The 25,888-nt window shown below is 46.5% G+C and overlaps 1 protein-coding gene across 1 annotated transcript; it reads right to left on the bottom strand.

Annotated features, from left to right (window-relative positions):
* Window positions 1–104: 104 nt before the first annotated feature.
* LOC148406709 (uncharacterized) lies at window positions 105–25,585 on the bottom strand. Its single transcript, XM_088405754.1, has 7 exons — window positions 25,559–25,585; window positions 23,056–23,151; window positions 22,017–22,112; window positions 21,044–21,136; window positions 14,668–14,771; window positions 3,085–3,180; window positions 105–2,083 (listed from the first exon to the last, which is right to left on the bottom strand). Exons 2-6 carry the CDS (start codon window positions 23,107–23,109, stop codon window positions 3,159–3,161), a joined length of 369 nt encoding a protein of 122 aa, XP_088261880.1. The 5' UTR covers window positions 23,110–23,151; window positions 25,559–25,585; the 3' UTR covers window positions 105–2,083; window positions 3,085–3,158.
* Window positions 25,586–25,888: the final 303 nt, after the last annotated feature.

Genomic DNA, 25,888 nt, shown 5'->3' with positions numbered 1-25,888 from the left:
TTATTTATATATATATATATATATATATATATATATATATATATATATATATATATATATATATATATATATATATATATATATATATATATATTCTGGGACAATTCATTATGACAAGTAAACGATTCGGTACGATTCGATTCAATACAAATTAACGATATTGTCAATACACCAGGCCTACTCAACATGAATGTAACCCTTATAATGTACTGAAATGCAGGTTTGCAAAACGTCCTGCTAATACACTGAGCTGAGGTTAGATATAAAACATTTTGTTATTTAACAAAACAGTTGCCAATTAAAGGCAAAAAATAACTTCAAACTTTATGTGTGACTGTCATTGAAGATTCTGGTTTGTAAGACGTGATTCCTCAATTCCCAGTCTGGGGAAATATGGTGCGCCGTAATCATCACATACAAGTTGGCTGCACACGAAGTCCAAGCATCCGTGGTGATTGCCACCTTCTCTGTTTGGGAAAGTTCTTATTTAACTTCATCCTTTAACTTGTACATTTCAGAAAAATGCTGTTGGGACGGTATCTTGTACCGTGGCTCGAGTGTTTTTATCCTCTCCCGAAAGCGGTCACTTTCAACAACACTATATGGCCGTAAATCTTTGGCAATGAATCGCACGATAGACGCCATTATTGCCTTGGATCTGGTAAAGTTGTGACATAATTGCGGCTGGAAAAACTCTTGGATTTATTTGCGCTGTTGTTTGTGCTGTTTGGGTTTGCTGTGCTAGCCACGACTTAAGTAAATTTGACAAGATATTGGCAGATTCGGACTTTCGCGATCAATACCTCTCAGCCAAAACGTTATCTAAACCAAAGTTGCCTCTAGCCGCGCTAGCATCCTGCTCACCAGCGTCTGCCCCTCCGTGTCGTCTCACCAGGTGGGTGCTCAGATTTGTTGTGCTCCCTGTTGGATTTGATGGTGGCTCTGCAGAGTTTGCAAATTGCATGGCTTTTGTAGAGCTTTCCATTTTCCTTTAAAAATCCAAACGATATCCATACTTTGGATTTCAAATGAGGAGCACTCAATATTTGGTCCGCATCATCCACCGTATTACTGCACGCTCTATGCAGCTGACATCACCGATTAAACGTCAACACTGAAATCTCATAAGAGTTTATACTACGTTTAGCCAAAGAGCAGAGCATAACAAAGGCAGAATCGGTTTATCTTTACACCACTACACACACACACACACACACACACGCATACTTGTTTTTCTTACATTGATGGGACACAAGACCAGACCCCCCTTTGTGGGAACCCACCTTTCTGAAGGCTCTACAGCCCTGAAAAAAATCAGGCAACATCCTAAAATCAGGGGAAAAATTATCATCACTTCAAATTCCCATTTAGGCACAGTTTGAGGAATTGACCTGAGTACAGACTGCCATGTGGGGACATGTTTGGTTTTCATCACTTCTGGGGTTAGTATCTATACACAACGTCTGACTTTTCTGGCTTTGTGGGTTTCCCTTACACACTACCTGGTTTTTCTGCCATCCTGGGTACCACTGACACACGGTTTGGTTTTAGAACCTTCCTGGGTACCCCTCACACACGGTTTGGTTTTTGAACCTTCCTGGGTACCCTTCCATTGTCCTTTACACCAATGTCAGACAACTCAGATTATCACTACTTTGTGGAGCCATTCCACATTTGTCACTCCAAAACAGTAATGTGAAACAACTGGCAGACTCATGTTAGTATTCTGTATATGGAGAATTGTTTTACAGTTTTTTTTCATGAGAATAACCAGTATTATATTGAATGTGCTCAGACTGAAGGCATCACACACTACTGCAAAGCCACTTGACGAATTTGTCAAGGGGACACAGGCATTTATTCTTTTCCCTTCTGAACTTTTAAATTGTTCGATACAGCACAAGCATGTTAGATTTTGTAGATTTTGAAAACACTACTTTGTGGTTTTTGAGTGCTAAGTGTTATTTTTCAAGGCACTTATCGCAATCACTGTTCCGTGGGACACTGTAATGAAGGTCATCATGTGTTTATCAATGTCCAGGATCTCCTCCTTTACCCAATGCCTCTTTGACAGGGTTCCGACCTTTAAAAAAAGAAAAGAAAAACATAACAAATCAAAAAAACTTAAAAAAAACAATCTTTAGCACAATTCATTCAAGACCGTTTCACAGTGCATTTAGTTCAGCATCGTCAACTAACCCATTCATTGATGTGCTGTCGCAGTGCAACTTCATCCTGCCTTTCCACCACATACAGTATACAGTAGCTGTGCACAAAGTGATTGGTGCATTGGTCTGCCCACGTAACATGGTCTACTGTGATGCACTTGTAATATATGCCAGTTAGCCTTGTTACAATGTTTACAAAAATCTATCTTGCGTTTGTAGCGAAACAACATAAATCACCTTTTCATACTTTTACAACTTCTGGCCCTCATAATACAAAGATTTGAGAAAATAGGTGAAGCCAATTAATATAGGTTATACCAAATGACTCGCTCTTGACTGGATTGCACTCTTCTCAATGACATATGAGTAATACATTGCCTACTGAAAATCACCAAAGTTGGAAATGGTGACAAAGATAGATAGCCCTGACGCAGCCTAAAGTCTCCGTATGAGATAGCATAAGTGATTGGTAGATTCTGAGCCCATTATCAATTAAGAGAAGAGGCTATTTATGATATCAGTTTTGTACGTCAAAGACGAAAAAGACTGTTAGTTACCATTTATGGGAGCAGTTTGAAATATTTTACGGGGTCTCCACAAACATAGTAAAACAAGCACCAAGTGTGTGTACCACATGGACATAATACCTGACTGGACCCCACAAAACCAGAAAGATCGGAGTAATTGTCAAAGCAGACACACTGTTTTATAGACATAAGACTGAGTTGACCAAAAGGCTCAACTGGACCCCACAATACTCAACAATCTGAGTAAACCCTATATCAGACTGAAAACTTGATGGACTATCACAAGGGAGCACAACATACTTTCCAAGACTTGTGTAATCTGCAGAGGTCTATGAGACGGCAATGCCAACAGCTTAAGACCAGTCAGGTTGAGCCAATGGGATACGTACCTCTGCCTCTGAGTTTGTAGATCACTGAGAAGGCTGCTGTGCGGCCCTGGTCATCACTGGCTCTGTAGATTCGGTCACAGTCGATTGTCCTTCATCCTAAAAATGTTGAACATTGATATAAATTATGAAGTAATATTACATAAATCACCTTTTGATACTTTTATGACTTTTGGCCCTCATACGATATACATTCTACTCAATAGAGCTGACATTTGAGTCCTATGTTGTCAACAGAAAACCACCGAAGTGGGAAACGGTGCACAAGATAGCCTGACGCAGCCTAAAGTCTCCGTATGTGACGCCTCGAGTGGCTGGTAGAATCTGAGCCCATTATCAATTACGAGAAGACACAATTTCTGATTGTAGTTTTGTCCGTCAAAGATGAAAAACACTGTTAACTACCATTTATAGGAACAATTTAAAATATGTTACGGGGTCCCCACAAACACAGTAAAACAAGCAACAAGTGTGTGTATCACATGGACATAATACTTGACTGCACCCCACAAAACCAGAAAGATCAGAGTAATTGTCAAAGCAGACACACTGTTTTAAACACATCAGACTGAGTTGACCAGTATGCTTGGCTGGACCCCACAACACAAAACAACAGTTATATATGTAACAGTGGTTATATCAACCCCGGATGACTGCCAGAGGCGGTGATAAAAGCACGGAATAAGCCTTCGCACAAGCGCAAGATGAGAATGTATGCCATCAAAAACCTCATGTATAGGACACCAGGGACATATATAAGGCAGCGTCACCCGTTAGTCTGTATCTCAGAACAGACTCGCGCAAACAACGTGAGGACAAGGAATTCGAATGACAAGTAACTCTAGTGGTCATTCGGGGATTATAGAACCACTATTAAACACGTAACTGTCGTTCTATTTCACCCCAGAGGCGGTGGTAAAAGCTAGGAACATCCACATAGTAGAACCTGGCAAAAGTGTCAGGTGACGACAAGGAAGCAGCAGCACAAACATTCTCAAAGGGAACCCCTTTCAGTCGAGCTCAAGAAGTCGCGACACTCCTAGTAGAATGGGCTGCAGACACTCGAAGGTAAGGGGTGTTCCAAATCCCCGCAAGCATGCGTGATCACGTTAACGATCCAGTGAGACAAACATAAGGACATAAGGAAGCAGTGCCCGCACAGGGCACAAAAAGCCGGCAGAGGTCCCAGCGTCCTCAGGCGGGGGCACGAAACTAATGATACGCAAAAGGTTTGTTGAGATAGGAAGAGGGTTGCACCTTCAGAACAAAAGCGCTTTCTGCTACAGAGTGACCGCACCTCCATCAGGGTGCCTGTTGACGCAGGAAGGGATGACAGGACAGGGCATGCAATTGCAACTCATTTGGCCTAGACAACGACGAGCAAAAACGCAGTCTTCAGAGAAACCCACTTGAAAGGCACCTCACACAGGGGTTCAAAAGGAGGCTGGCACAAGAAATTAAGCACTACGCACAGGTTCCAGGCACCGGTGCATGGCACACTGTAGGGTCGGAGACACCGGGCCCCTTTCATGAAGAAGAAACAAGCGAGTGGCGCCCTATCAGGTCGCCATCAACCGCCGCGTAGCGGGCCGCATTGGCAGCGACATACACCTTCAACATGGAAGGTGAGCGACCCTTATCCAAGAGAGACTGCAGAAATTCCAAGACAGCAGGAACAGAGGAAGCCACTGGGTCCGTGGCAAGCGTCATGCACTACGACACAAAGAACTCCCATCTGTTGTTAGACAACAACCGCGTGGAAGGAGTCCTGCAGTTGACAATAATGCACCTGACTGAATCAGAGCAGCAGCTCAGCAATGGGTCAGGCCCCTCAGAGGCCACACACACACAGGCGAAGTCAATGAGGGTGGGGATGCCACACGGGCTGGAACCTGCCAAGGGTCGACAAAACACAGGCTGTGGAGCAGAGGGAACCATGTCCGTGTCGGCCAAAACGGCCATCAGCTACAGGTTTTGGCCCTCCTGATGGACCCTCTGAAGCACCGTCCAGATCAGGGGAAGGGGGGGGCGGGGCGTATGGGAGACAAAACGGCCATGAGTGCGCCAGGGCATCCTGCCCCAGTGGACTGCTGACCTCCATCAGAGAGAACCAAAGGGGACAGTGAGTCCACTCTAGCGTGGCAAAGAGGTCGACCTCCACTTGGCCGAAACGAGCTCATATACAAGCACAATCTCCGGCTGTAGACGCCACTCCCCTGGCGCTGAAACCCCACGAGACGAGTCCGCTACCTGGTTCAGGACACCCGGAAGGTAGTGAAGGAAATTCATATTTTTCAAATTCAATATATCAATAAAATAGTGTGTACATGGAACTGTATTATTCTAATAAAGATTGAGACGATGTAATGTCAGTATAAAGCAGATATGGTCCTGGCCCAGGGGAAGTGGGGACAAGTCGGCACCTCCAAAAGGAACAGATGGCATCCCCCGACCAACTTTACACCAGGAACAAAAGGCTAGGTGTGGCCTTCAAGAGAAGATATCAGTCAGGGTTTTATGGTGCTCAGACTTCCTCCCGCTTCAAAGAATGGCCGGCAGAACAAAGACTTTTGAAGACACCATCCCCACGCAAACAGGCACGCACGCACGTGCACGCACACACACACACACACCGACAGGCACGCACATACACACACACTTGCAATCCACAGTGGGACTAGATGACCCGGAAGGGTATAAGAACTGAATGTTGAATGTGAAACGTTGCCATTTTTCTGCTCGGACCCGCGGCAGGACTGGCCCGAGGCCTCGTGTACTTTCCCACTCTGTCTGGATTAAATCGATTGTTTCACTATGTTGTGGTATGGGCGATCTTTCAACAAAAACGAACACGCTAGGAACTAGTTTAAGGCAGGAAGCTTTTTCTAGATTCCTTCAGTTGGTGACCCCGACGTGATTCTTGGAAGATCAGGTTGAAAGGACAGAGGAGTGGGCAGAGATTTTGCCGGACTTTGGTCTCCCTGGTGCACCGAACAGAAAGGTAAGCAGAAACCTGTTGTATATCCGAATTCTGCTGGATTGAGTATTCTAAATTTTGGGAGACTGAATATGGTGATATCTCTGTAAGTACTGTGTTTTATTTGGTGATAGCTAGGAATTTTACTGTGAGTACGATAATTTTATTTTGAAGAATTTTGTCAATAACGGCTAGGGATTTTACTGTGAGTACAATAATTTTAATTGGCGTTTAGTTCAACCGTGGTAACGAAGGACACGGCCCGCTTAATTTAACCGTGGTAACGAAGGACACGGCCCGCTTAATTTAACCGTGGTAACTATAGAGGACACGGATCGGTGTTTAGTTCAACCGTGGTAACGTCGGACACGGCCCGCTTAATTCAACCGTGGTAACTGTAGAGGGCACGGAGCGGTGTTTAGTTGAGCAGAGAGGATTGGATTGTGTCTCGTCGTAGCTGACGCTGCCCCCGGACGCGGGGGGGCATTGCAACGTTTCCGTACACGTTGGGGATTTTGGGACCCTCAAAAACGGCTAGGGACTTTACTGTAAGTACAGTAATTATATTTTGGTTTTTAGTTTATCCGTGGTAACAAAGGACACGGCCCGCTTAATTCAACCGTGGTAACAGTAGAGGGCACGGAGCGGTGTTTAGTTGAGCGAAGAATTTGGTTAAAAAACGGCTAGGGACTTTACAGTGAATATAATAATTTTATTTTGACGCTTAATTGAACCGTGGGAACCGTTAGAGGACACGGATAAGTGGTGAGTTTCGTGACGAAGGCTCCGTTGACGACAATCTCGAGAGATGAGTGCGACCCCAGTGAGCCAGGAGGAGGAATGGGCTGTAGAATGCCGTGAATTTGGTTGTGATAGGCATGGTATATGGTGGCATAAAACCCTGGATGAATTGTGGAAGGAACTAGAAAGTCAGTTGTTGGCGGGCGTGGAAAAGAAGAGGCAAAAAGTAAAACAAGCAGAGTGGACAAAAGTGTGGGTGAAATGGAAGGAGGATAAAAAGGTTAATAGAGATAAATGTACATTTGCACATTTGGCTAAAGATTTTCAAATGGCAGAAAGAGAAGTCATTGCAGTGGAAAAAGAGTTGAGGGAGAAGATAAAGGAAAGTGGATGGATAAAGAGGAGAAATTTAACCAGAGAAATAAAGGAGTATGAAAAGTTGCAGCACAATTTGCATGAAATGTGTTTGATGATGACTGTTGTGGCTGCTGGTCAGGAGGAAAAAGAGGGTCACTTTGACCCACTATTGGGGGTTGCAAAACTGGGCAGGACCGCTGCACCCCCCGAGCACACTGAGCCATCCCAAACTGCATCTAATGGTCAAAGAGTAGCTTTGCTAGCCTCAGTTTACGAACTGGGTAAGGAAGGAATTTTTGTAGGGACTGCCAATACTGAAAGGACTGACGGACTAAAACTTGTTGTAGAGGACATTGGCGGGGGAAATCGACAGGAAATTGTGGTGACTGACCAGACGACCCCCCAACCCAAAGACATACAACTGGACAGAGCAGTTAGACAGGCGAACTGTGGACAATGTGCATCCCAAGGTCCAGAGTGGGTGTCCTTAGAGGACAAATTAAGAGCCAGCACGGCAAAAGATCACACGCAGCAGCAGGAGGGTGTAGACACAGACATTGAGACAGGGGAGGGGGGGAACCCATTGTTTGATTTCACACTCCCCCCTCCAACTGACTTCTCACACCCTGCCACATACATGCGACGCGCGCACTCAACAGAGGATGACTGGAGAAGACAAGAAACAAATGACAACAACTGTTTGACCCCTAATTATAAAAAGAGTCAGATCAGACCACAATCTGAATTTCAAACTAGACCATCTGATAGATATACCCGACGAATGAGAAATTACCCCATGATACCAGCCCCTCGTGGGTTAGTTTGTCAAGAAATAACGTTGAAAAATTTAGATTTTTTGCAGAAGAGGCTCCCCGCATTAATGGGCGGCGCCAAGCCCTGGATCCAAGCTTTCAAGAGGCACACGGATGGTATGAATTTGGCTTGCGGCGACATGGTAAGATTAATCCAGGCATGTTGTTCCTCAATTCACCAATCTGACGAAGTCCTGAGGCGTTCTGGCCTTGATATGGTTGAACCCGATTGGTTGTTTGCTCCTTTCACCATGCGACTGTTTGCTGTGCTCCAGGATCTCTTTCCTTCTTCCGCGTCAGCCGCAGCAAAACTTCCAGACTTCAAACCCACCATGGATCCCGCTGCACACCTCAATGCCTGCCAGGCCGCGTTGACAGATAAGACCAGTTCACATCCATCTTGCGACAAGCCGCTTTGCGTGATTTGTAGACATGTGCATCTAGACACACTTTCCATGGAGGTCAGGGAGAAGCTTTCTGAAGACCCTGATCTGCTGGAAGGTAATGACAGTTATTTTAATCAACATGTGACTCACCACATAAAATTATATGTTCACAGGCAAAACAAATCAGATGAGGGAGTGAAAGGAATGCAGGAACGGCTTCTGAGACTTCAATTAGCACAAGCGCGGAAAAAAGCAAAGGACACAAAGTCCAAAAAGGGGGTGGCAAATCAGCGGATGTGGCTGGTTGAGGGACGGCCGGCGAGAGGCAGAGGGGCGTGTCGTGGAAGGGGGAACACCAACGGAGGTCAAGGCGGCTCTCGCCAAGCTCCAAATCAAGGCTGCTTCAGGTGTGAAAGTATGGACCATTGGTGGAGACAGTGCACGTTTCCTTGGCCAGAACAAAGCCAGCACCAGGGCCCTCCTCCCCCGAGGGGAGACAGAGGAAGACAACCTCCACGAGGCAAGGACTTGGGCAGCGTGGCCCTGCACCCTGGCGACAACAACAACTAAGCAAGCCCCACCAGCAGGCGGTCATCAGCCACCTCTATGCAAATGACGACAACTGGGCCAAAGATGGGTTTTGTTGGTCTTCCCACAACTCTACCTGTCTCCACACCACAAAATGACTTCTTTTGCTGGACAAACTCTCACCCACCGTTTGGTGTTGACTGAAAATCAAACACCTATTCATCGCATGTGGCAAGACCTGTGAACAAAGACACAAGCAGCCATCTACATGAACTAAAGGAGGGAGGGAGTGTCTACTTGACTTTCCTCCGGTGGAAACCCTGAATCGACTTGTTCTCCTCCTGCCTCAGCCGACTCGCTCCATCTCACACTGTTGTATGCCTGCAACAATGATTTAATTATTAGGAAGCATTTCAAACAATCAAAGGCGATGAGTGGAAATTGACTAGTCATCAAATTTTTGTGGAGAGACGAGGCATTGCGACGTACACATCACTGACAGATAAGCGATCTCCATTGTTCATGATAGGTGAGTCATTCACACCACACATAACTGGCTGTAGGAGCAGGCTGGGAGGCACGTGAACTGAGACCCATGGTGTGGTAATGCCAATTGGCCAGTGATTGAAAACAAAGTGAAATTCCCTTGGTAATGTATTCCCAGAGCAATGAATGTTTTTGTATCCAGGTTGACGCTGTGGATCCCGGGTTGCTGGAGCCTGTCACACGCTCTCGATTTCACGGCAGGGAGCTCACGGACCACAAGGACGCCGCTTCGCTTTTGGACAAGTTGCCGGACTCGTTGTGGTCCGGGGGCCCCGCTGTCATAAGTTTTTGCCACCCCGTTCTTTCGGTACCATTCAAAGTGACACATCATCATTTCGGCGTGCTCCAATGCACATGCGAACTTAAGTCGGCGGGTCGCATTATTAACACTTTAATTACTGTGGGAGGTCGAAGTCTTTGAGTTATCAAACTTCTCCTATAACACTCCCATTCTCCCAATTTTTGAAAGCGGAGTGTGTAAATTACCATATGGCATGTGACCTTTGGAAAATTAACAAAAAGACTGAAAACCCCTTGCATTCTTGTGCCGCTATCAAACATCGCTGTTTGAGCGGGTTGAGCCCGACAATGCAATGGTTCACTGTGATTAAATTGGCTAATGCATTTTCGGACTGCTACTGGCAGAAGAGTAAAGACAATATTTTGCTATTAGATTTAACGGCTGTACATTACAATACACACACGTCTCCCAAGGCGGTAGCCAAAGCCCTGGGATTTTCGAAGTCAGTTTTTGCGCGAAGTGCGACAAACGGAAAAGGTACCGGAGGGCGCTATTTGATCCAAAATGTTGACAACTTATTAATTGGTGAGTTGACTTAAATCCGTCTAACAACTACTTCTTTATATCTTACTCGACTTGGTGAATTGGGGTTCAAAGTGTCACAGAACAGGTTACAGTAATGCTGACGACAAGTGCTATTTTTGACATGACTGCGTTGAGATGACGACCCGAGACTTAAAAGCCAGACAAGACTTTCGTGGGGTCCTCTCCGAGGGGATAGGGTCTCCTTCACCCACGGCTGTTGCTGGAGGAAAACTTTAGGACCTGCTTGTCAACGCCGCAGGTGTGGAGGCCCCTGACCCGGAGGAACCGACAGACCTCCAGACCGTTTCGACGATCAGCGACTTCCGGCGGTGGAATTAAAGGCTGTGCGGGTAGCCCTTGAATTGGCAGAACGATAAAAGGTGACAATTTTTTCTGATTTGACTGGTGTCGTTGGTTGCCTGTAAATGGACCTTTCCGCCTGGCAGAGTCAAGTGTTTGTTACAGCTACCAGGGATTTAGTGGCTCACATGGACTTGGTTGGACAATATGAAGGACAGACCAGCAGAGATGGCAGTCAGTGGCACGTGGAAAACCTAATCTACCAACGCAGAGACTAAAGCAGCTGTGAGTCACCAGTCTGAGGTGTCGGGACTTGGCATTTAAAGAGGTAAAAGTGAGTTGAGCGTGAAGTGGTTACGTATGGAGAACAAATGAGACTTTGGTTCAGCCTGCCGAGAGGGCCAAGACGTGTGGTGCTGCCACTTGGCGACTGCATGGTTGTGTCCTGGACGACACCCATGGGGTGACCCACAAAGGTAATGTGTCCATATTGTCTAGACTCCGTCACTGGTGGCACCCTGATCGGCTCGCTAAAAGCTTTAGTTTAAGAATTAGATATAATTTGTCATGAAGGAAAGAATTGTTGTATGAATGAATGGAGTGTATGGAATGTTAGACAGTGTGAAAAGAATTGTCGTATGAATGAAATGGGGTGTATGAAATGGTAGAGTGTGGGCCCCACGACTAAAACAAAATTACATCACACAGAAACCGGCCGGTGCCCAATATTGTAGTGGACTATACTGACGTGTTGGTCTAAGTCCAGGGCAAAAGGTACCTTTTTAATTATTTTCAGTTATTGTCGAGACTTTCTCAGGATCAATCAATCAATCAATTATTGTCAAGACTTTTTCAGGATCCCCAAAGACCTAACCCTGTGCTAAATAGGAGGCGCTGTCTTTGATCAAAACTCTTATCAATCGGCTCACAAGTTCCCGCGGATCGTTAGATCTAACAGCGGTTCACGTTTCAATACAACCTCATTGGCTACGGTTGACGAAATGATGGACCCCAAACTTAAATTTGGGCCAATGTGGCATTCACAATCACAGGCCCATGTGGAGCGCATGAATACAACTCAAACAACGCCTCACATATAGGTGCGCTCAGGCAGGGCTGAATTGGCTCCAAGCCCTGTCGTTGGCGTTGTTTTCCATCAGACAATCTGTAAATCGCCAGAAAGGGTTCACACATTTTGGACTCCTGACTGGCCGTCTGATGCCGGGTCCATCCTTGGGTTTGCTCCGCCCAGACCTGGATCCCGAAAGGGTATGGACCCTACTGGGAGCAGCTGTTGTCGCTGGTCTCTTCTCTTTGCATTGTGCATCTGCCAGTGTGAGAGGGGGGCACGTTCGCCGGACCTTCAGTTGGTTTGTCCATTCAAAATTAGTGCATGAACCTCTTACGACCCAGGTGTCAAAGTCAAGGCCCGGGGGCCAGATCCGGCCCGCCACCTCACTTTTTGTGGCCATTGAAATGCTGATTTGACTTCAGGTTTCTAACTAAAATACCAAAATTGCGAGCTGTCTTTAACTTTTGAAAATTGGGGGGGGTGGAAGAACAAACATTTTCTTGTTCTCCAAATTTCTTTGGAACAGTTTTTGCCGACTTCGGATATCAAATCTTGGTGAAGGTGTGATCAACACACTTAAGATGTATTTGAATTCACAGTCATTCCGGCCCTCTGACAGAAACTATCACTACAATGCGGCCCAACATACAAATTTGTTTGACACCACTGTCTTACGGGGTTCAGCTGGGCTCATTGGGGGACAGGTGGTACCACGTGTCAAAGACATGTCCTGACCCTTTGAGAATTATTTTTTGTGGGTTATTTTTGTTTTTTTGCTGTTTTGTTTTTAGATGTTCTTCTCTCATTTTCCTTTTCCATTCACTCTTTCTTCTTGAAAACTGCTTTCTGGGGTTGTTTATGTATTTTTTGAGGGTGTTCAATTGTTTGTCTAACAATTTAACAGAAGGGGGTACGCTGTCCAGGGATATTATGGAGTAGTATTTCTGCAATTGAATTAAGTTTATGTAATGTTTTCGGTGCTTCTATCCATTTTGTGCTTGGTGCTTCAACATGAGTGTTTCACAGCCTTCCTAAAGACACTGGTGGTCCTGGCTCCCCCGGAGCCGACGTGCGATTGCTGCCTTTGATGTAGGAGGTGACGCCTGGGCATCCCCCGCATCCCCGGCAAGTCCCAACAGTGCTTGCAGCTAGATAACGGCAGGGGTTGAAAGTATATTGGTTGAGACCACACCCAATAGAATGCAATTGATCAATCTTCAGCATGACCAAATTTAGCCTCTTGTGTAACCAATGTCTGTTAAGTTGAAAACTATGTCCAGGGTGGACAACGACCTCTTCCATTCTGTCATGTCATTGTTTTGGGCGCATGGAAGGGCTTTGTTGTCACTTTGGGAACCACAGTTTTGATAGTTTTGGGTGAGCTATTGCAGGGTGGTTTTTGTATTGTCTCTTGCTTCAGTCGTTTGTTCCTAGGATCATGCACGTGGCTTTCGGGGACAAGGACCCAATTGGGCAACTACGGTCTTGTGTCGCTGGATCCTGACCCAATTCAGGTGGAGGCAGCTGGCTGTCCTCCTGGCTATGGCTCTGTTGCCATGTGTATATATCCTTTTGGTGTGTGACCTCTAATAATAATTAGAGGTCAATTGGGGGATTGAAGGAAATTCATATTTTTCAAATTCAATATATCAATAAAATAGTGTGTACATGGAACTGTATTATTCTAATAAAGATTGAGACGATGTAATGTCAGTATAAAGCAGATATGGTCCTGGCCCAGGGGAAGTGGGGACAAGTCGGCACCTCCAAAAGGAACAGATGGCATCCCCCGACCAACTTTACACCAGGAACAAAAGGCTAGGTGTGGCCTTCAAGAGAAGATATCAGTCAGGGTTTTATGGTGCTCAGACTTCCTCCCGCTTCAAAGAATGGCCGGCAGAACAAAGACTTTTGAAGACACCATCCCCACGCAAACAGGCACGCACGCACGTGCACGCACACACACACACACACCGACAGGCACGCACATACACACACACTTGCAATCCACAGTGGGACTAGATGACCCGGAAGGGTATAAGAACTGAATGTTGAATGTGAAACGTTGCCATTTTTCTGCTCGGACCCGCGGCAGGACTGGCCCGAGGCCTCGTGTACTTTCCCACTCTGTCTGGATTAAATCGATTGTTTCACTATGTTGTGGTATGGGCGATCTTTCAACAAAAACGAACACGCTAGGAACTAGTTTAAGGCAGGAAGCTTTTTCTAGATTCCTTCAGTAGGCAGCCTGCAGATTGAGCTGATGGGTGGCAGCAATTAAAGAAGGGCTCCAGCGACCAACAACAGCCTGATGGACCTGGTACCCCCCGATGATTGATGTGGAAAACTGTCGAGGTATTGTCTGACCGCACAAGGACGTGCCGACCCCAAAGTAATGGCAGGAAGGGGATGAAGGCCAGCTGCATGGCTCGAAGTACCAGGACATTGATGTGGTCTGCGGTGTCCGCCGACGACCAATGCTCCTGAGCGAGCCTGTGCTGCCAAACAGCACCCCAGCCAGAGAGACTGGCATCGCTGGATACCACTTGCCGGCGAGACAGCACCACTCCCAGCCGAACGCCAGCAGCCACAAAAGCACATAGGTGCCACAAGGCCAATGCGAGAAGACAGCGACAAGACACCTGTAGGCATCGGTGCCGATGTCTCTTGGCATCCAAGTGGAAGCCACTCAACCATATGTAGGGACTAAGGTATAGGAGCCTCAGAGGAACCACCGCAGTGAGGGTAGTCAACTTGCCTAGCAGGAGTAAAAAAATTCCAAAAGGAAAGCGCGTGTTTAGGCGAAAACCCCCAGGACACGCAAAATGTCATTCGCTCGCTGAAGTGAAGGGCGGGGGCCAGCATGGCCATGTAGTCCAGCAACCCCCTAACGAAGGTGTTCTGTTGTGACATAACCAAAGACGACTTCACCCTAATCCCCAACCGAGAGATGTGACGAAGCAGCACGGTAGTTAGTATCCCTGACCACCTGAGCACGAGACAGCGCGAAGATCAGTCCAGGTACGGGAGAATTTTCCTACCTCTTGCCTGCAGGGGAGCAAGGGCCGCCTTCACGAAGTGAGTGAACACCCTTGGTGAGAGTGAGTGGCCGAACGGAAGCACCTGGAACTGCCAGTGGGCGCCCCTGAAAGCAAAGCGCAGAAAACGTCTTCTGATGAAGCGCGATGGAGACAGGAAAGTGAGCGTCTGTAAGATCGACTGATGTGAACCATTCGCCAAGACTGACAAACCGCAATACGTCAGACGTTGTAAGCATGCAAAACGGCACTCTTTTGAGGTAACGATTGAGCCCTCTCAAGTCCAAAATCGGGCGAAAACAACTTGTCTTCTATGGGACAAGGAAGGGGAATAAAAACCCTTGATGAGGCTTAGAAAGAAAACAGGCTCCATGGCCCCTTTGGCCAGGAGAGTAGTAAGCTCCCGATCGAGGGCCAAGGCCTTTGCCGGGGTCAGCGATAAAGGTCTCCCGGACCCAACTTTGTATGGAGGGCAGGCGTCAAAACTGCAATTTATATCCCCGGGACAGGGTGGAAAACACTCAGGGGTCTGTCTGCAAAGCAGCCCACAGCCTGAGCTGCTGAGGGGAAATACACCAGACGGCCGGCCCCAACACCTCAGTCCCGTAACCCACGGGTTCGTGGGGCCTTGGGGGAAGGGGGTAGGCTGGGGAGCAACCGCCTGGGGTCTACCGTCAGGCCTCCGACGACCAGAGCAAAATCCACCGGTGGGACAAACTCCACGCACAGCAGGCACACGCGCCAAAGAGCGAGTGTCCACAGCAGCATACCATCTGGGGATACGCAAGGAACTGGGAACCCCATACATTTGGCTACGCAATGAAACACGGTAATGAGGCACATAGGCAGGAAACCGAGGAGGACCATAAATGGCCGAAGCTCTGTCGTGGTCGGAGAGCTGCACACGTACCTAACTGACCCTGAGCGACCGTTCCAGTGTCTCCACTGCACCAGAACCGCAAAATGTTCCAGGGATGACAGTAAAGTCCCGCAGAGTACGCTGAGGACTTAGTCAAGGAGGACTGAGTCAACCACAAAAGGCAGTGTGAACGCACCAAGTAGGACATTGCACGCCCGTGGTCCCTTGTCATAAGGGCAAAAGCATGTACACATGCCTTGCCAAATAACAAAACCGACTCAGTATCTCCTTTCCGCGCCACAGCCATGGCAGTGAACAACAGATGCGAGACAGTGTTGCCAATTTCGAGGCGAGCGCACACAAGCATTATAGGCCCTTGCAACGAGGTCATCCTCCATGCGACATTGTATATTAGCACAACTCCGCGTAATCCGAGCGAGCTCGTCAGGTGACAAGAGCCAAGGAAGCAACATCTTCCTCCACAACCGGCCTGCAGTCTAACCCAATGTTAGCAGCATCCTGCAACGCCGGCAATGTACGCCCCTCAGAGGTAAGGCGGGCAAAGGCACTCGTATCGGCCCAACAGGACTGCGAGCGATCTAAATAATGGCCACTCTGTGGGACAATTAAGGCCACAGATGGGTGGCCACGCCAGAAAAAGGGATTTCTCCAGAGAGACTGGTGACAAGGAATGTCCACCTTAAACTCCGGCAAAGCAGCGCGCAAAAGGGACATAAGTGAATCCGCATCACCAAATACGGTGAGTGACAAGCCCCTCTCAGAAGGAGGCGAACAAACAGCGGAGTCCCTAGAATCGAAGACTCACGGAAGCATTAGTCTGAAGCAGACAGAGATATAGCATCAACATTCTTGTAAAGATCCGGTGCAACAGCGCCTTGAAAAGAGGACAGCTCACCGGAAGCTAAGGCACTCGGGCTCGAGGCGCTCATGCAACAGTGCAGATATCACTTCCAGTTGGGAACGCAAATAAGCAATCTCATCCTCAAAGGATAACCTCGCTTAGAGGAAGAAGCAGGCGGAGCTAGATTGGCAGAGCCTCATCAGCCAAAGGGCGGCAAGGAGACTGCCAACTCAACAGGCGCAGCCACGGACGTAGCCTTGTTTGAGTCCAAAGAACTGGTCACATCATCCACAGCCAAAGTCACTTGCGGCAAAGAAGCTGTGTCAACATGCGCCGAGTCACAGCAACGTAAACAGCGGCCACCCTGTGAGTCTGCCAGCACAACACGACAGCCACAACTGGAGCACAGCACAGAGCCCTCCATACGACCGTGAAAAGTGCAACAAAAGCTGTCAAGGCAAGAGCTGGTGCAGGACTCAACCGCTGCGAGCCAGACAAGCAAGAGACACGGGGCCGAGAGCAGATGTGCTGCCAATTGGTGAGAGGGACACACCACAAAAACAGCAACCGGTACGTAACGCAGAGTAACCGCGGATGATGGACAATAGCAACCAGCCAAGATCGTGTGCGAAGCGCAAGCGGCGCGTTCAGGACAGATAACAGACGCATTTGCGACACCAAAAGCTGGCGGGTGATCAGGCACACAAAGAACCGTGGAAATTTCACAGCCAAGCAAAAACAAAACACAACTTTATGGCGAGCATGCAACGACGCAACTCACCCCGTGAAGCAAAACCACAGCAAACGTTGCTCAAGTAATAATGGTAGATAAACCATTTCCACTCTTCGAGGATAAACCAACACAACCATCGCATACACTGAAGGGCAAAGAGTAAACAGCAACCCCAACTGACACAGTCAACGGGCGACACACGACAATAGGAAATAAACCGCAAAAGGTGCTGTACTCATATGGCATGCAAACCAACGAGCGAGAAGGTTCTGAGAGACGGACTACCGGGTGACGCTGCCTTATATATATATATATATATATATATATATATATATATATATATATATATATATATATATATATATATATATATATATATATATATATAGATAGATAGATAGATACTTTATTCATCCCCGTAGGGAAATTCATATTTCCAGCAGTATCCTCAAGTCGAGATATAAAATATGAGAAATAAAATACACAAGATACACATAAGTCCAGTACAGAAGTATACTTAAGGTGCTTGTTAACAGTGTAAACAGAATAGTGTGAATCGTTGGAGTCTAGTGCAAGTATAATTAAGGTGCTTGTATAAGGTGAATAGTGCAGTGCAGAGTATGAGGTTTAGAGTTTAATGTGAGCTTTTACTGCCCCGGGTGGAGTTGAAGAGCCTCATGGCATGGGGGAGGAATGATCTCCTCAGCCTGTCCGTGGAGCAGGACAGTGACAGCAATCTGTCACTGAAGCAGCTCCTCTGTCTGTGGATGATGCTGTGTAGTGGATGTGTTGGATTGTCCATGATTGATAGCAGCTTGTTTAGCGCTCGTCGCTCAGCCACAGTTGTCAGACTGTCTAGCTCTGTGCCCACAACCGAGCCCGCCTTCCTCACCAGTTTATCCAGACGCGAGGCGTCCTTCTTCTTGGTGCTGCCTCCCCAGCACACTACTGCGTAGAGGAGGGCGCTCGCCACAACAGTCTGGTAGAACATCTGCAGGAGCATTTGGCAGATGTTGAAGGACGCCAGCCTTCTGAGGAAGTACAGTCGGCTCTGTCCTTTCCTGCACAGAGCTTCTGTGTTGGTAGTCCAATCCAGTTTATTGTCCAGCTGCACACCCAGGTATTTGTAGGTCTGGACAAACTCTACACATTCTCCTTTGATGGTTACTGGTTCCGGATGGGGTTTAGGCCTCCTGAAGTCCACCACCATCTCCCTGGTCTTGGTGGTGTTCAGGTGCAGATGGTTAGCGTCGCTCCATGAGACAAAGTCCTGGATCAGTTTCCTGTACTCCCCCTCCTGCCCACTCCTGATACATCCCACGATAGCAGTGTCATCTGCAAACTTCTGCACGTGGCAGGACTCAGAGTTGTACTGGAAGTCTGACGTATACAGGGTGAACAGGACAGGAGACAGCACGGTCCCCTGTGGCGCTCCTGTGCTGCTGACAACAGTGTCGGACGTACAGCCCCCCAGTCTCACGTACTGGGGTCTGCCTGTCAGGTAGTCCGTAATCCATGTCACAAGGTGTGAGCCTACTCCCATCTCTGTCAGTTTACCACTGAGCAGCAGAGGCTGTATGGTGTTGAAGGCGCTGGAGAAGTCCAAAAAAGTAATCCTCTCTGCACCACTGCCACTGTCCAGGTGAGAGAGGGATCGGTGTAGCATATAGATTATAGCGTCCTCCACTCCTACCTTCTCCTGGTAGGCAAACTGCAGGGGGTCAGTGGCATGGCGGACCTGTGGCCTCAGGTGGTGTAGCAGCAACCGCTCCATGGTCTTCATCACGTGTGATGTCAGGGCGACCGGCCTGAAGTCGTTGAGCTCCTCCGGTCGTGGTTTCTTTGGGACTGGGATAATGCAGGATGTCTTCCACAGCTGGGGGACCCTCCCCCGTTGCAGGCTCAGGTTGAAGATGCGCTGTAGAGGGTCTCCCAGCTCCAACACACAAGCCTTCAGCAGTCGCGGGGATACTCCATCTGGACCTGCTGCCTTGTTGGGTCGCAGCCTCCTCAGCTCTCCACACACCTGGGCTGCAGTGATCTTGGGTGGGGGGGAGATGTCCTCCTCTGTGCTGGTGTCTAGGGGGGGAGGGTGAGCTAGGAGGGAAGCTGCAGTACTCCGGGGTGGGAACGAGTGGGGGTGGTCAAACCTGTTGAAAAAGTTATTCAGCTGGTTGACTCTCCCCCTATCTCCTTCCATGGCAGCACCCCGCTTTGTGCTGCAGCCGGTCATAGTCTTCATTCCATCCCACACCTCCTTTATGCTGTTGTTCTGCAGCTTCCGCTCCAATTTCCTCCTGTACTGCTCCTTCGCCTCCCGGAGCTGGACTCTGAGCTCCCTCTGCACCCGCTTTAGCTCCTGCTGATCACCGTCTTTAAAGGCCCTCTTCTTCTGGTTCAGAAGGCCTTTGATGTCGCTAGTGATCCAGGGCTTATTGTTAGCATAGCAGCGAACAGTTCTTACAGGAACAACAGTGTCCATGCAGAAGTTGATGTAGTCTGTAGTGCAGTTTGCCACCTCCTCAATGTCTCCCCCATGTGACCCCTGCAGTACATCCCAGTCTGTAGATTCAAAGCAGTCTCTCAGAGCCTGCTCTGCCTCAGTAGACCACTTCCTGAATGAGCGTGTGGTTGCTGGTAGCCTCCTCACTTTTGGTTTGTAGTGGGGCTGAAGCAGAATGAGGTTATGGTCTGCTTTCCCCAGTGCAGGCAGTGGAGTAGCACTGTATGCATCCTTAATGTTTGCATACAGCAGGTCAATGGTCCTATTTCCCCTGGTGTTACAGTCCACATACTGGAAGAAGGCAGGTAATGTTTTGTCCAGAGTCACATGATTGAAGTCCCCAGTGATTAACAGAATGGCCTCGGGGTGCTGTGTTTGTAGTTTAGCCACAGCGGAGTGGATGACGTCACACGCTACGTCCGCGTTGGCGCGCGGTGGGATGTAAACAATGACCACAATGGCGGTTCCGAACTCTCTAGGCAAGTAATAGGGACGCAAACTTACGGCCAAAAGTTCGATGTCCTCGCAGCAGGTGGAAATCTTTGTATTTATATGTCCGGGATTACACCATCTTGTATTCACGTACATAGCGAGTCCGCCTCCTTTCCGTTTCCCGCAGGCTTTTGTGTCTCTGTCTGCCCTAACTGTGCTGAAGCCGGGTAGCTCCACGTTGGCGTCCGGGATGCTAGCCGTGAGCCACGTTTCAGTAAAGCACAGCAAACTGCACTCCCTGTAGGCTCTGATATTTTTCACCAGCGCAGCCAGTTCGTCGGTCTTGTTTGGTAGTGAGTTCACATTTCCCATGATCACAGACGGGACAGAAGGCTTGTATCGCCACTTCGCCGCTAGCCGCTTAGCCTTTAGCTTGGCTCCAGCTCTGCAGCCACGATAAGGTCTCCTTACCTCGTCAGGTAAATGTGGGATCTCACCGGCACGGGACTTTTTCAGGGCAAGGAGTTGCTTCCTCGTGTAAACGCGTTTCTGTGCGTTAAAGTCCATATCCATAGAATTAAAGTCCATATCCATAGAAAAAGAACGAAAAGTAACACAAAATAACACGGAGCTGCTGGAAAGGCTACCACTCGCGACGGCGCCGGAAGTAAGGATTTATATATATATATATATATATATATATATATATATATATATATATATATGTCCCCGTTGTCATATACATGATGTTTTTGATGGTATGCGTTTTGCGCTTGCGCGAAGGTTTATTCTGTGTTTGTAGCACCGCCTCTGGCGTCTGGAGGGGAGGAATAGAACAACCCGAGTGAACCCGATACCAGACTGAAAGCTTTAGTGACTATTACGAGGGAACACAACATACTTTCCAAGAGTTGTGTAATCTGCAGAGGTCTATGAGACTGCTACGCCAACTGCTTAAGACCAGTCAGGTTGAGCCGATGGGACACGTACCTTTATCTCTAAGTTTGCAGATCTCTGAATAGGCTGCTGTGCAGCCCTGGTCATCGCCGGCTCCGCCGATTCGGTCACAGTCGATTGTCCATCCTAAACATGTTGAACATTGATATAATTTATAAAGTAATAAGACATAAATCACCTTTTCATATCGAGCTTGTTCCAAATGACTAGCTCTTGACAGTGTTGTGCTGTTCCAAATGATGTTTGAGTCCTACACCCACTGAAGTGGGAAACGTTGCACAAGATAGCCTGACGCCAGCCTAAAGTCTCCGTATGTGACGCCTTGAGTGGCTGGTAGATTCTGAGCCCATTATCAATTACAAGAAGACACAATTTCTAATTGTAGTTTTGTACATCAAAGATGAAAAACACTGATAACTACCATTTATAGGAACAATTTAAAATATTTTACGGGGTCCCCACAAACACAGTAAAACAAGCAACAAGTGCATGTATCACATGGACATAATACCTGACTGGACCCCACAAAACCAGAAAGATCGGAGTAAGTGTCAAAGCAGACACACTGTTTTACAGGCATAAGACTGAGTTGACCAAAATTCTTAACTGGACCCCACAATACACAACAATCTGAGTAAACCCTATAAATGGTAAATGGACTTTAACTTATATAGCGCTTTTCTACCTTGGGTACTCAAAGCGCTTTACACTAACTAGTCATTAACCCACTGATGATGCAGCATCAGGAGCAACTGAGGGTTCAGGATTTTGCTCAAGGACACTTCGACGTGGTCTTGGCGGTCGGGGGAATCGAACCCACAGCCTCTTAGCTGGGAGATAACCACTCTACCACCAAGCCATGCAGCCCTATATCAGACTGAAAGTTTTTTGGACTATTACGAGGGAACACAACATACTTTCCAAGACTTGAGTAATCTGCAGAGGTCTATGAGACGGCTACGCCAACAGCTTAAGACCAGTCAGGTTGAGCCGATGGGATACGTACCTCTAGCTCTGAGTTTGTAGATGGCTGAGAAGGCTGCTGTGCAGCCCTGGTCATCACCGGCTCCGCCGATTCGGTCACAGTCGATTGTCCTTCATCCTAAACATGTTGAAAATTGATATAATTTATAAAGTAATAGGACATAAATCTCCTTTTCATACGTTTACGACTTTTGGCCCTTATACAATAAACATTTGAGAAAGTAGTTGAAGCCTCTTGATAGAGCTTATTCCAAATGCCTCGCTCTTGACAGTGTTGTGCTGTTCCAAATGATGTTTGAGTCCTACACCCACTGAAGTGGGAAACGTTGCACAAGATAGCCTGACGCCAGCCTAAAGTCTCCGCATGTGACGCCTTGAGTGGCTGGTAGATTCTGAGCCCATTATCAATTACGAGAAGACACAATTTCTGATTGCAATTTTGTACATCAAAGATGAAAAACACTGATAACTACCATTTATGGGAACAATTTAAAATATTTTACGGGGTCCTCACAAACACAGTAAAACAAGCAACAAGTGCGTGTATCACATGGACATAATACCTGACTGGACCCCACAAAACCAGAAAGATCGGAGTAAGTGTCAAAGCAGACACACTGTTTTACAGGCATAAGACTGAGTTGACCAAAATTCTTAACTGGACCCCACAATACACAACAATCTGAGTAAACCCTATAAATGGTAAATGGACTTTAACTTATATAGCGCTTTTCTACCTTGGGTACTCAAAGCGCTTTACACTAACTAGTCATTAACCCACTGATGATGCAGCATCAGGAGCAACTGAGGGTTCAGTGTTTTGCTCAAGGACACTTCGACGTGGTCTTGGCGGTCAGGGGAATCGAACCCACAGCCTCTTAGCTGGGAGATAACCACTCTACCACCAAGCCATACAGCACTATATCAGACAAAGTTTTTTTGACTATTACGAGGGAACACAACATACTTTCCAAGACTTGAGTAATCTGCAGAAGTCTACTGTATGAGACGGCTACGCCAACAGCTTAAGACCAGTCAGGTTGAGCCGATGGGATACGTACCTCTAGCTCTGAGTTTGTAGATCGCTGAGAAGGCTGCTGTGCGGCCCTGGTCATCCCCGGCTCTGCCAATTCGGTCACAGTCGATTGTCCTCCATCCTAAACATGTTGAAAATTGGTATGTTAAAAGTTATGACATAAATCACCTTTTCATACTTCTATGACTTTTGGCCCTTATACTATAGACATTTGAGAAACTATGTGAATCCACTAAATACAGGTTATGTTAAAATGGTAAATGGTAAATGGACTTTCACTTATATAGCGCTTTTCTACCTTAGGTACTTAAAGCGCTTTACACTAATTAGTCTTTTACCTACTGATGACGCAATCAGGAGCAACTGGGGGTTCAGTGTCTTGCACAAGGACACTTAGACATGGTCTTGATGGTCGGGGGATCGAACCCACGGCCTTTCGGCTGGGAGACGACCACTCTACCACCAAGCCATGCCGCCCCATGCCCACGCCCGTTATGCCAATGACTCGCTCTTGACATTATCCTGCTTTTCTGAATGACATTTGAGTCGTACATTGTCTAAAGAAAACCACATGTTGGGCAATGGCGCGCAAGACTACTTGACACCAATGGTGCGCAAGACTACTTGACACAGACTAAAGCAGGCATGTCCAAAACCAGTCCTCGAGGGACACCTATGCTGCATATTTTTGATGTTTCCGTCATCCAATGCAGCTGATTCGAATGATCAGGTTTGTTGTCAGGCTTTTGCTGAGCTAGCTGATGAGCTGAGCATTTGAATCAGGTGTGTTTGGAGGACAGAAATCTCCAAAACATGCCGGATAGGCAGCCCTCTAGGACTGGGTTTGGACATGCCTGGTCTAAAGTCTCTGCATGAGATGGCTTGAGTGGCTATTATATTCCTAGACTATAATCAACTACGGGAGAGACGATTTTGTGGTTGTCTCATCTGATTTGTGGCCACATGTTTTGAACATTCATGTTCAACTATGAAAGAGCTCGGCAGCAACTTTTCATGAAGTAGCATGTGAAAAGGAAGTATGTATTTTATTTTGTTGATGTTAAACTATTCTGAAAGATATGAGCTGTTTCATTTGTTATTGCAGCAGTCTATGGGAAAACTGTAGTTTATTGCAGCCTGCTCAATGAAAATAAATCATTTTGAAATTGGAAAGTTAATATTCACAGTATTTTTTTATTTTGAAAATGTTGCTAAAATCTTGTCTAGATCAGGGGTGTCCAAACTCTGTCCTTGAGAGCCGCTGTCCTGTATGTTTTGCAGGTTTTTTTCACTGACACATCGGATTGAAATGATCAGGATCATCATCAGGCTTCTGCTGAGCTTGCTGATGACCTGATCATTTGAATCAGGTGTGTCAGGGAAGGAACCTAGAAAACCTGCATGATACCAGTCCTAGAGGACCTGATTAAGACACCCCTGCTATAGATCATATTGTATTAATGGGAACATTTAAGATATGGAAAAAGAGGATTGACATATGAATGGATAAGATGTTACCTAAATGACAGAAAACACTATGTATTGCTTAATAATGATATTAGCTCATTTAAAGATGGCACTTGGGGTTGCTCAAGGCTCCGTACTTGGTCCTAAATTGGTTATAATATATATGTTAATGACATGTGTGGCATTATGAATAATTTTAAGAAAGTAGTATTTGCCGATGCAACGTCTTGCTATGAATCTTGAAAGACTTCAGACTAATGTGGAAGAGGAATTAAATATACTGAAAAACTGGTTTGACACAAACAAATGATCTCTGAACTTAAACAAAACCAAGTTTATCATCTTTGGTTCTAGAAAAATTAAGCAGAAGGGCAAAATCACAAATGGACTCAATTGCAACAGAAAGAGTAAACAAAATCTAAGTTGTCTGAGTTTTAATAAACACCACACTAAGTTGAAAACCACATATTGAATATGTTAAAAGGAACATGTCTAAAATTATAGGTGTTCTTTACAAAAGCAACAGTAGTAGCTTGCTGAGTAAGCAAATGTGGATGAGTGAGCCAGGTGGAAAAGCAACATGTCAAAGCTACCCTCTAAACTACATACAACAAAATTAGAGCTTTTACTTTCCCAGACAGCAAACAGACATTTACAATATTTTGATTTCGAAAGACAACACTTGTCAAATAAATATCCCATTCTCAATGATACCTCAATGATACCTCTTCTGACAAAACATCTCCCCTTATTTTTTAAGAGCACAAGCTAATTAGTCCTATGATGAAAACCGGACATTTGCACAAATTTTGAAAACAAGCACGGACGCACCGGGCAAGATGCAAAAAGTGGACAAAACGAGGACGTTCAGTCACAGTCAATTTTATCACATACAGCAGTTTAGCATCACTTGCGCTAGCCGCTGCTAACACCATTGACAACACAGCCAACATCGAACTCCCAAACGTCAACTTTCTCTGTTTAAACGACATCCAAATTACACATCGTCTGTCGAAAACTAACATCTTAGCTGCTTTGCTGTAAACGAATTTACTCGTTACCTTAATCTCGTCCGAATCACGATGGTGTCTACATCTGATACTATGATCACATTCGCTTCATACTGTCTGTGGTTGAAGGCATTTCGCGCGCTCTCTATAGTTTCCGGTCACGTGCAAGAGTGCGGTCACAGCATTCATGCCATGACTGTTGACACATTTACATTTAATCAGATACAGCGCTTGACAATATATAGAGGATCGAAAGTGACAAAAATAAATAAATAAACAAAAGGTTGAAAAAATAAGTTTCACTCAATGAAAAAATGTTTCACTGAATGTATTGATGATTATTTAAATTAGTAATGTGTATATATATATATATATATATAT

The sequence above is a fragment of the Hippichthys cyanospilos genome, chromosome 21, assembly GCF_059441005.1.
Source record: "Hippichthys cyanospilos isolate Australia breed blue-spotted pipefish chromosome 21, RoL_Hcya_1.0, whole genome shotgun sequence".
NCBI classification, from domain to species: Eukaryota; Metazoa; Chordata; class Actinopteri; order Syngnathiformes; family Syngnathidae; genus Hippichthys; species Hippichthys cyanospilos.
This window is presented reverse-complemented; position numbering and strand designations above follow the sequence as displayed.